The sequence below is a fragment of the Impatiens glandulifera genome, chromosome 7 (genome assembly GCF_907164915.1).
Source record: "Impatiens glandulifera chromosome 7, dImpGla2.1, whole genome shotgun sequence".
Lineage (NCBI taxonomy): Eukaryota > Viridiplantae > Streptophyta > Magnoliopsida > Ericales > Balsaminaceae > Impatiens > Impatiens glandulifera.
Window position 1 is genome coordinate 44,556,547 of NC_061868.1, and position 13,323 is coordinate 44,569,869.

General features: G+C 25.2%; 1 protein-coding gene across 1 annotated transcript; it reads left to right on the plus strand.

Moving 5' to 3' along the window:
• Nucleotides 1–2,514: 2,514 nt before the first annotated feature.
• Nucleotides 2,515–3,637, plus strand: LOC124945790 (AT-hook motif nuclear-localized protein 28-like). Its single transcript, XM_047486286.1, has one exon. The coding sequence runs from the start codon at nucleotides 2,644–2,646 to the stop codon at nucleotides 3,496–3,498; it is 855 nt and encodes a 284-aa protein (XP_047342242.1). The 5' UTR covers nucleotides 2,515–2,643; the 3' UTR covers nucleotides 3,499–3,637.
• Nucleotides 3,638–13,323: the final 9,686 nt, after the last annotated feature.

Sequence of the window (13,323 nt, forward strand, 5' to 3'; positions counted from 1 at the left end):
TACCTATAAACTTATTTTTGGTTGTGATGATGATACAAAACATAAACCCTTTATTTTTTATGTTGGATTCTCTTTTCATTACTAAACTTGAATTGATAATTGTATAACTGACCACTTTTCATTATAGTTGCATCGATTCAGAAAGAAGATTTTGATACAAGAGAGAAATGTATTAGGTTAAATATAGTGACGAGAATAAAGTGACATTTATAATGTAGTTAATTGTGAAGAGTGTGTAATGAAATGATTTTAGTTGTATCAGATTTCAGCACGTATTGAAAGTATGTAGAGTATATAAGTCTCTGTCTAAATTTTGGTGTAAAGGAGGTGACACCGTTTTTGTTGGAGAGGTTAAATTTATGTTTTTCTTATTCCAACGATTTTGTATCTTTTTAATGATTGAGTTATGAAAACACATTTTGCAGATGGAGATGACATGGAATGACTCTAATGGACCAGATGGCCTAAATGGAAATAAAATCTTAACTTTCATCTACACAACATGTAAACATAACTGATCACTTTTCATTACAATTACATAGATTTAAAAAGAAGACTTCAGCACATCTTAGAAGCAGGTGGGTATAAAAGTCTTTGTTTAAACTTGGTGTAAATGAGGGTAACACCGTTTTTGTTGAAGATGTTAAATTTAGCTTATTCCAACGATTTAGTATCTCTTAATGATTGTTATGAACACATTTTGCAGAACACCACTAAATTTACATTAAAAAATTTCAGTTTTTAACATTAAAAAAAACAAAATTTATAAAATTAATAAAGAAATTAAAATAGTGTAAGTTCATGTTTATATTTATATAAGAATATTTAGTTATATAAGTTCGTTTATAAAAAAAATTAAAATATTGTACGTTCATATATGTATATATATTTTCTTTCATTATATATAAACCTATTGAATTAAATATCATATAAAAACTTCATTTATATTTTTTCCCGTACAACGTAGGGTATTTTACTAGTACAAAATAATGACTTATATTATATAGAACTTAGAAGACACGGTAACTCAATCATACAAGATAGTGAATTTGAACCTCTAAATAAAAATAATAATAATAATAATATTAATATGTGATTTTGTTTGTTTCATTGTATGGTGTTTGGTCCTCCTTTGTGACACATGTTCTGTTTTATTTTTTTGCTTTAACTATGATATTTATACTGACTTCAAATTAATATAAAATTATAAAACAAAATCCATTGTTTTTAAATTATTATTTTTAAACCTTCTTAAAAAAAAAGAAATAAATAAAACAACCTTCGGTTATCACAAAAAATCACTCCGCGGTAGAGAGGTAGGGGTAAACGGTTTGATTTGATTGATTTATTGACCGAAATGTACATGCAAACTGCACCCTTCTATGATTTTCTTTTAATCAACATCACAATAAAAATAGTTTGAAATTATTTTTTTTTTATTTTTAATAATAGTTAATATCTTTATAGTTTACTAACAAATATTCTTTAAATTTGTTATCAACTTATAAAATATTACTCATCATTATATATTTTACATTTGATTTTTTTCTAGCGATTTCAGGGATATTGAATCAACAAACCGTTGAAATTTGTTTGAAAAAAAAAAAGAGTGTAAGAGAAAAAGAAGTTTGCTCTCTCCTATACCTGCCTGCCTGCCTTTCGGCTTTGTCTGACTTAGCCCACAAGGTTGGTGGAGCCCCAAACCCATTGGACCTCCCAAACAGCGGCTGCCGACTGGCTGGCTGGCTAGCTGGCTAGCTGGCTGGCTCTCTCTAGATTACTCTTTTACTTACTTGCTTTCCAAGTTCATTCACCGGCTACCGTCTTTTCTCTCCACCGTTCAAATTACTCATTCTCAAACTTCATTTACACCCTTCAACTTTATTTTTTTTATAGATATTACATTCATAATAAATCTTGAGTGGGATTATATTTCTAGAACTCAACTATATTATCTTCTTATTGTTTCAATCTTATCTTCATCTATATTTTTCTATTTAAAAAAATTAATATAATCCCCATTAAAATTTTAAAACATCACAACTTCCCATATCATTTGACTATTTGGACAATTGGTTTGATTTTTGAATGTCATAAATATATTTCTTTTTAACTAGTGCCTTGTTATTTTTGTTGGGTTATATTTAGGATAAAATATTACCATACTTTAATTTATTGATTAAAAAAATATTATTAACATCTCAAACAAAAATAAACTCCCAAATAATACTGCCCAAGGTAAAAAGAAATACATCATTACACCATAAAAAAGTCATAAATGAAATCAACCAATTGTCCAATAGTCAAATTATAGGTGCTACCTATTATGATTTTAAATTTCAGCTGCGGTTACATAAAAGTAAAAAACAAAAATCACCGACACCATCGGTCGTGGTTAAGTTAAAAATGAGTAATTCGATCGGTCAAAGTGAATGTCTGGTGAAGTTAAGAGGTCAATTTATGTGTTCTCCTTTCTCTGTTTCTGGTCTATATATGGAAAGATAAAACATTTCCTCTCTTTCTCTCTCAAGGTTCATATTTCCCAAATCGAAACCAAACCAAATCAACCACCACCAATCAAATATTATATATATAATAAACATTCTACCTATTTATCACAAAATTATTCATTCATTTCTAGTTATGAAGGGAGAATATTTACAAGACAAAGATCATCAGCATCATCAACATCCAAACAGCATCATGTTCTCCAAGCTTCATCAAACACACAAATTTCATCCAAACCCGAACCCAAATCCAAATCCAAACCCATACCAGGCTTCTGAAGAACAGGACAGTCGCCGTAGTCCTGTTACAGCCTTACTAGGCGACGGCGCCACCATAGAAGTCGTCCGACGTCCACGTGGCCGACCACCAGGATCAAAGAACAGACAAAAACCACCCGTTATTATAACCCGGGAACCCGAACCGTCTATGAGTCCATACATCCTCGAGCTATCAGGAGGAAACGACATAGTCGAATCAGTAACCCGGTTCTGTCGGAAAAGGAATACTGGTCTATGTATCTTTTCCGGTTCAGGGGCAGTTATCAATGTTACTCTCCGGCAACCTTCTACTACTCCCGGCGCCACCGTGACTTTCCACGGCCGATTCGACATACTTTCTCTTTCGTCCACGATTTTGCCGGTGACGGCAGGTTCGATGGTCCCTCCGACGTCGACGGCTAATGGATGTTTCACGATCTCTTTGGGTGGTCCACAGGGGCAGATTGTAGGGGGGATAGTTGTAGGCCCACTTTTAGCTGCGGGGACGGTTTACCTAATTGCTGCTTCGTTTAATAATCCGGTTTTTCAGAGGTTGCCGATGGATCAAGATGTTAGAGATTCTGGAGGATCTGGAAATGATGGGCAGTCGCAGTCGGCGGTTTCTGGTGGTGGAGAAGATGGGTTGTCTGTTTATGGATCGCATATGGGTTCGGATGTGATTTGGGGAACCGCCGCCGCCAGACAGCCTCCTCCTCCTCCGCCCCATTACTGATAAATTTCAAATCTTTTTTCTTTCTTTTATCTCTATATAAATGTTGTTTCAGTTTAGTTGTTTTCGGAACAGAGCACTATGGCTTAAATTTGACATCTTTTTGAGTTTTATTAACATAAAAATGGTTCTTGGGTCATCATCATCTTCTTTTGAGTAATTAAGGATATTTTGTGATAGTCATTCAAGAACTGGTGGTTGAGTTGAGATAGAACTGGGTGTTTGGTTTTGGACGAGAAATAGCTAGTTTTGATAAAGGTATGGACGAAATGGGAAGGTGCTGGCATGGCTGCTTTATTGGTCCTGCAAAGAAACAGATCCACGGCGCCTTCCTCACTCTTTCTTACCTTCAGATAATAAAGCTTGACCCTATTTTGTCTGGCAGTAGATAGAGGAGAGAGAGAGAGAGAGAGTGTATATCTATCATCCATCGAATTCCATTCACGACGTCTTTCTTTGATCAGATAAAGCAGCGTGCCTGCCTGACTGACAGACAGTAGATAGAGGAGAGAGAGAGAGCTCTTTATCCGTGAGAGATTCAAAGTATGAATGGGGTTTTGGGTTCTGGTTCGAACCCTTTTTACAGATTGTTTGACGTTACAGAAATCTATTTTAAATAATTTATTTACATAAAACGGTCAAAATATGTTATTTAGACAAAGAGGCTCTCAATGGTCTTTTGTTGATGTTCAATATTAATGATGATTCATTAAATGGTCGTGCTTTTTAGTGGTAATAATGATGTTAATTGGAACGATAAGCAAGTAGATACTTAAAATAAAAAATGGTTTAGGCCATTTTCAACCCAAATAACTATTCTCAAACCCAAAATACGTAAACATTCCATGAAAAAGTAATTCATCTCCAACTCAAAAGAATATTTTCAGAATATTCCTTTTTATAATAATTTTTAATTTTTTCAATATTACCTATATATTTATCTAAAATTACAAATTAAACACATAACTTTACAACAACTTATTAATTACTTTTAAATTCTAATTATAAATGCATAAAACAAATTAAATATTATTAAATAAACACAAATTACATTTCACAAACAAAAAACAAAAATACAACAAAACAAAGCTTATTAAACCATACTTTCCACACATAAAATTAAATTATAAATATAAACAAATTTAAATATAAGTTAATTATATAAATAAATTAAAATTATCATAAATTAAATATATAAATAAATTACAATATAAATAAATTAAAATATAAATAAATTAAAATATAAATTAATAAAATATGTAAACAAATTAAAATATAAATATATTATGCAAATTAATTAAAAACAAACTAAAAGGACTGAAAAGAAAATTTTGAAACTTTTGAGTATGTGAACAGTATCTCTACAAATTTGGATTTGGAGAAGAGAGAATTTGCAGAAAAACTCAAAATGCAGTTGAGTTTGGAAGTGGGTTGAAAGGCTAAAATCTATTATAGAGATGAGTTTGCAGGTGGGTTGGAGATGATCTTAGAACACTAATCTCATAGTTTGATATAACTTAACTTTAAACTTGAAGATGTTTTAACTTTTATGACTTGAACGGTGGGTTATTGTTAAAAGTATCAATTAATATATACTAAGGTGATAGTAAATATTATTGAGTTGGTTTTTTAGATTAATTTAAAAAAAAAAATCAGTGTTATATTTCATCAATACTCTATATCGGAACTTATATATAATGTATTTGATGTATCAAATATTAATAGGTTTAATAATTGTTTTAATATTTAATTACCATATACTTTAAATCATTGTTATCATGTTTTAAACTAATTTTTAAGATAACTAATTAAATAAAAAACACTAATATACTAATAATTTAAAAAGAAAATTATTAAACAGATACATAAAAATTAAGTTGGAGTATGGTATTTGTAAATTAATTCATTAACTATAATATTAATTTATAGAATTGATAGTCAAACTAGGATGGGTCGATGAAAAACTCGATTAACCCGCCGATTGGATTGGAAATTAACTCAGTTAAACTCAGTTAATCCGTCGGTTGGACTAAAAATCCTGCAGCCCGATGAACCAGCGGGTTCATCCTAATTTTTAAAAAATAAACACTTACTTACTTTCTCACTTTTCACCCTCTCAGTTCTCTTCTTCCCGTTTTTTTTGTTTTCATTGAGTTTACATATTTTTAGTTCCATGTGGGTAGATTACCGGTTTATAGTTCTAGACACTTAAAATGACAAACTCTTTCATTCACCTTAAGCTCCACCTCCTACTTATTCCACTTTTACCCGATTAAAAAAACAATTTAAGGTGGAATTGTAAGTCATAACTTAAACCTAGTTTATTTTTCAGATGAAAATGTACTTATAATTCAATGATCGGAGGTTGTAATTTGATTTTAAGTCTTTTCCCTTACATAATCTAGTTAAGTCTCTTTTATTTCAATATTTTGTAAGTTATTTTCATATTTTTTGTTGTCAAAATTTGACTTATTTCAAGGTTTATACATTGATCAGGGTACCCTTTACATTGTGATTATTAAATCTCTAGATTATATTTTCATGATCAGTTTGATCATAGATTAGGTTGGAATAACCCACTAATTGAACCAGTTGACCACGGTGTGACCGATTAAACCAATAATCTAGTGACCCAATTTTTTTATCGGGTTGATGATCGGGCCGATTTCAAAACTATGAATAAAATAATTTGTCATTATTTAAATATAGACTTTACATCCGATCCTATATATCCAGCCTTATAAACCACAAATCAAATGTTTTTTTTAAATTACTATAAAGATGTTGCTGTTGGAATTGATTTGAATGATCATATATATATATATATATATAATTTGACTGTCGTTCAAGGGAAGCCAGTCACGTGCAGTAAATTATGGTGCAAGAGTAGCACTAGTTCTATCTTATGGATGCAGTACTAGTAAATGAGTATATATATAATGTAATTTCAATGTCTTATTTGAAATCCCTTCATTAGTTTATACTTAGGCTTGTTTTAATTCCACTTTCTAATTGTTTGAGTAATTTTGATAGCATATATTAATATGATATATCTGATAAAAAAAAAATATGACTCTGAGTTGTCCTTTAATAATTTAAACAAAAAGTAAAATATTATTTGATTCATTTTTAATTGATCATATTATATATTCAATTTATTAATTAAAATAATAAAAAAATTATTTAAATTATTATTTTTTATTTTATTTATATATCAATATCTTTTATTTAAAAAAATTAATCTATCATATTTATAAAAACATTTATAAAATAATGAACCATCATTATTTTTTTTCCCTTTTAAACAAGTTATTAAGCTTTCTTAGACCTTGTTTGGTTTGATTTTTTTAAATAACCCAAACAAAATCAAATATTATTTCACTCCCTCTCATCTATCACATCACTCAAATTATTAACCAAAATACTAAAATATTATATATTTTATTATTTATTATTTTATCTATATATATCAATACCCTTTAAATATTTTTATCAAAAATAATCATTACCCTTTTAAAATTATCAATAATAATTTTTATTTTCCTCTAACTTTTTTTTTTTAAATAATTCTAATCCGAATAAGGTGTTTTAGTGGAATTGGAATACAATATTGTATGTTTGATAGGTAGGGTTAAATATTCCTTTAGAGATTTTATTTGAGGTTAATAATAATAATAAAATGATATCTGAATTAGATAGTATTGCGGCTGAAATGGGTAGGCGTGGGTATGAATATAATAAACAATTAATAATGAATGTCCATGCTTTCTTCAACAGCCACCGGACGGATGGACTGAATGGCTTTACAAAAATATATTAATTAATTTCTTATCGAATTGAATTGAATAGAAAGGTCACGTGGTTGGTAAGTACATTTGAAAAAAGACAAAATCATATTTATTAAGCATGCATGCATGCAATTATTATATATCAAACTTTCCGGCACCGGCGCCGGCAAAGACCCAAACTTTCCCTTCTCGATCCATCTAAGTATCTGACAGCGGATCTAGCCTAGGCCATACCATGCTGGGGAGACTTGTCTTCTTCTGCTCACTTTCTACATTTTTTAAATCATTATATTATCTTACTTTATTTTTATAAATATTAAATATAAAAAACTACATTATAATAATTCAATAAATTAAAAACTAAAAATAATATAATTTTTCATACAATAATATTTTTTTTTAATTAAAGAGAAAAATGATACTCACAATTTATGCAGATGAATTCTTTTCAAATTAATTAATAAAAATAAATAAAATATATATTATTATTTTAATTGATTAATTAAATTATTATATTTATACAAATATATCAAAAAGAAAAAAAAAACTCAATTATCAAAAGAAACAATAAACTTGTTTTGTATGAGATTATTTTAAAAAATAAAAATTTATCACTTACATTATTTAATTAATTTATCAAAATATTTTATATTTTTAATAAATAAAATATATTTTCATGTACGTAATAATATATATGTTGTATGTATTTTTATATAAAAAATAAAACATAATTTAAAAATTACAACTAAACTTTATAACTAAGATATCTAATAACCTTAATATAAAGAAAGGCTAATATATAATACTGTAGGTTACTAGCTTTTATATCAAGAAATAGCACATGGATGATGTTGTTGTTCGGTCTATTCTATTTAGTAAGAATGTCATGTTCAAAGTTTTTTTTAATTACTATTTTTACTTATTTTCTAATAAGAAAAATAGTGGTATTTTAATTTCGCATTCGACGCTCACATAAACTACAATTTTCAAGTCATTTCACAAAGTCGGATCAGAGACAACCTCAAAGATAGAATTTTTTTTATTAAGTTTACTTTTTTTTTTTCTTTTCAAATTTCTTGTTTAAATTGTAGTGATTTGTGAACTTTAAGTTATTTGTTCTTAATTCAGTGGCATAGTTAAATTGGTAAATTTTTTATCTGTCTGCTTAAATTTAAAAATAAAATAAAATAAAATATATACCTCCTTGTTTTTCAGTTTGCTTAAAATAAAAAATAAAATATCACCAATTGTTTTTCAGTTTGTAAACAAACTTTTTCAGATATATATGAAAACTATAATAATGGGCTTATGCACACAACTCGGGCCTTGCAGCCTAAAACATATATAAAATGATAACTAAGGCTATTTCAAAAAGTTGGGCTTTTTTTTTTACTGAAATGGGCTGAGTTTTTATATTTAGTTTAAACTATTTCATTGCAAAATGGAACAAAGCTAGCAAACATGTATGACTACAATTATATACATTATTAAGTACTTTATAATTAATAATTAATAATTTATATTTTATATAAATATAAAATTAATAAAAAAATTATTATTAATATTAAAAATTTGAATAAATAATAAAAAATATTAATTTACTCATTTTAATGTAAAAATTGTAAAATCAAAATTATTTTTAAATTTATAAAATCTTATTATCATAATTTTAAAATTTTACATAAAATGAATTTAAAATTTTAAAAGACTTAGATCTGAATTTTAGGATAATTTGTCATTCTTATTGCAAACATACTCAATATATGATATCTAGATCTTAAGTAATGGCAAATTTAAGATTTAAGTTTAAATTGCTGTAAAAAAGAATATTTTATTTTTATTACTTCAAATATATTATTAATAATAATAAATTTAAATAAATCATAAACAATGAGTTGTATAGAATATATAGTGTTAATATTTTTGCTTATGTCATCCTCATTAATTAACATATGTTTTCCACAAATACTGATAACCTAACAATTTAACCAGGTCAACCATTTTTATATTATTTTCTAAAATAGAGTAAACAAAACAAACATGACATAAATTAAAAAATAAAACAAATGTTAATTTTTAATGAATTCCTCGCTTATGATTTATTTATTTTGAGAAAAAAATTAGACAACTGAGCATGTAACCCACAAACACATTTAACAATTTAATCAGACGCATAATTTGTTCGGACGGAAACTTAAACCCAGGACCTTAGGAAATAATTATGATTTATTATACTCCACTTAAAATCAATATATTTATAAGAGACGTAAAAATGTTGGTGTAACTCATTTATAGTGTTTTGATATATAAAAATGAAGTTAAATATATAAAATTGAAATAAATGATATTTTAATTAGAGATGAATTATTGATATAATAATAATGGAAGGAGGAGGGGGTCAAATATGGCAAATGCGTTGAACATGATCAAGGAAGGAAGGGTAAAGAAGAAGAAGAGTTGCTTCTTATTAAATAAGACGCGTCCGTCCGTTGTTTATGGGGCCAATTATTTATGCATCTGCCACTTGTCCCACTCAATCAAAATATGTTCAAACTATTTTATATATATTCTAAGAAATATGGGTTATTTTTTTTTTTAAATTAAAAAATAAAACAAAGAATTAAATATATAATTCACAAACAGTTAACCATTTAATCAAGTGCATAATTAATTGTCTAAACGTAGAAACTTAAAATTATTATCTCTTTTATAAAAGTCTAGAAAAGGGATATTTACGGGTCATATAATTCTTACTAGAGTAGTTGATTGTCCTATTCTTTGGGATTATTTAATTTTTTTGGTCTCCGGCTGGCTGTAAAACATTGAGTGATAATAGTCATAATACAGCTGTTTCATATTTATTGGTAAAGTGACATGATACATAACACTAAATCTATAGACATTATGCTAATAAAAAGGTAACTAAGCTTCTTAATTTTATATTAATCTATCTCTATATATTTCCAAAAATAATTTTTAAAAAATGTATACCCCGTAAATATCCAACCTTCGGGCCAACCGAGCTGAAGTGCATCCCAAAATAATAAAAAATGTTTCATAATCTTCTAATTTAATAATTAATTTTTAATTTAATTCACCATTTTATTCTCTAATTAATAGAAACTCTACTTTTATTCACCTAATTTATTTATAACTTTCTTGATAATATTTGTAAGACCATCATAAATTTCTAATTTTTTTAAAATTCACATATGTTGAATTTTTTATTCCGTTATTATTCTATTTTTAAATATTCTAATAATCTAATTGCAATCGAATTTGAATTATTTTATCAATAGCTATATTAGGATTTTACCGGACACTATAATGTATTCTTATTTTATGTTTTGTTTTTATTTTTCTAATTAATTTGTCATATTTTTATTTATTTTTAAATGAATTGATATTTAAATATATTTTAAACGTAACTGAGTTGTTTTCTAGATTTACGTATAATAATTTATCGAAGTATAATAATTTATCGAATTTAATTTGGGTGACTAAAAAAATGTATAATTTAAAAAAAAAAATTAAATCGAGATAGATTTAGTATTTATTTTAAAAAAAAAACTTAATAATGAAATAATTTTAAGTATACTCTACAAATTTGGATGTATTTATGTTTTAAATAAAATGTTGTTTTTCAATATATATATATATATATATATATATTTATTTATTTAAAACTCTACCAATTTATATGTATTTACTTTGACTACCTTACAAAATGTTTAATTTTTTTAAAATTCACTCTATTTCAAAATTTTGAATTCGCCTGTTATTCTATTTTTAAATAATATAATAATTCAATTGCAATTTGATATTCGAATTTGAATCATTTTATCGAACTATAATTTTTTTTATAGATATATTAGGATTTTACGTTTCATTTTTGTTGTTTATTTTTATTTCTCTAATTAATTTATCATATTTTTAAATGAATTGACATTTAAAGATACTTTGAACGTAATTAAGTTGTTTTCGAGATTTAAGAAAAAAAATTTTGAAATTGAAATAAATTTAGTATTTATTTTTAAGAAAAATATAATAATAAAATAACTTTAAATATATTTTACCAATTTAAATGTATTTATGTTTTAAATGAAGTGTTATTTTTTAAAATATATATATTATATATTTAAAACTCTATCAATTTATATGCATTTATGAGCATAATTGAAAATTTTATTTTTTAAAATTTTTTTTGGGTAGAAAATTGAGTAATTAATTAATAAAAATGACATTAATTCGTTTGTGAGAAAGACTTCAATAATTAAAATTGTAATAATTAGAGTCTAATATGATACAAAGTTTGAATCTCATTTGATAAAAAATGGTTCAAGTTTGAACCTTAAAAAACAATTATAACAATTAGATCAATAATATAATATATGATTACTTTATTATTAATTATTAATTAGTACTTAATTAGTGCTAAACATAAACTGGAGGTCAAAATGAAAGATTCCCCTTAGACAATACAAGCAAGCAAGTCCAGTTGTATGTTTTTTAGTTAATAATATTATTTGTTATTGAGAAACTATTAATCTAGTCGTAAGAGAAATAATATAAGCTATCAAAGTTATATTGTTTTGAATGGTTTTAATATCATTAGATAAAATTAAAGATTTCATAATTATAATCATTGATTTAGTGTAAATTAGTAGTTAAAGTTGTCCACTTAGGATAGAAATAAAAAGTTTAAATGAAAGATTGAAGGTAAACATAGTTAATTATATATATTGATGATATTAATCATTAAATTCTTTTAGTTAAATAAGGAGCTAAATTAAATGAATTGAAAATATTATTATTGATTGTAGGTTGTTCAAAATATTGATAATCAAACTATTAATTAATCGGTTTGGTTAATTAGTTTTTTATTGGTTAAATGATTATGTTTTTGTGAACTATTTTTCTAATGGTAAATTGGTAATAATTGAATTATATATTTATATTAGTTGTTTTTATAAATAATTTTTATATATATATATATATTAGTTATTTTTAAATTTTAAATTATAATTTGTATATAATTATTTAAAAAAAAAATCAAATTTATATAATTATTAATTTAAAAATAATTTATTTTAAAATATATTATATTATATTATTAATATAATATAATATATTATAACATATTTATAAATATATCTATAAAATATATTATATTATATTATAATAATATAATATAACATAAATTTTTATTTGATATAACATGAGATACGAACAAGAATTTTTCAGGTCTTTATCAAAAGAATTACAGTATTAAATTTAAATTAAATAACTAAATATATATTTACAAGAATAATCAAATCTAATAATTTTTAAGTAACGAATTTTGGTAATATTTATTTATTTATCTTTTTAATTTTATTAATATTATATTATAAAATATATTTTAACTCCATAATATATTATATTTTATGTCAATAAATTAAATATATTAATAATATTACCCACCTCCTTAGTTTCATTAAATGCTCTTTTTATTCAACTTGTAATATCTAATTATGGAATAATAATCTCTTACCATAAATATAAGTAATAATAAACTAATATATTCAAATTTAATAAACTAACAAAAATATAATATATAAATTTATAGAATCTAATATATTCATATAATTTATTTTAATATAATTTTTAAAATTAAATTAATAAAATATTCAAATTATTTTAAATAAAATTTATAAAAACTTATTAAAAAAAGTTTAAGTAATTAATATTAGTAATTAAAATAAGTTGAATAATTAATTTATTTTTTTAAAGTTATTTGATGAGTTTAAAAAAAGAATATATATAAAAATAGCGTCAAAGTCAAGCATATGCGTATAATTATGAAGCAATGAGAATCGTATTCTTATTCATATGAATGGGATGAAAATAGAATTGAACCGGTCTAGTTCAACCCTAGTTTGAATTATTTTACGGGTCCCACCCGCCCCACTTTCTTTAACCGCGTATTATTATTGAAGAAGCAGCAGCAGCAGGTCGTCTTCTTCCTCCCGCAAACCCTATATATTTAGCTTCCCCTTCC

What these genes read in the sequence shown, in the direction of transcription:
- LOC124945790 (XM_047486286.1), top strand. Translation starts at nt 2,644, where the DNA reads ATGAAGGGAGAATATTTACAAGACAAAGATCATCAGCATCATCAACAT.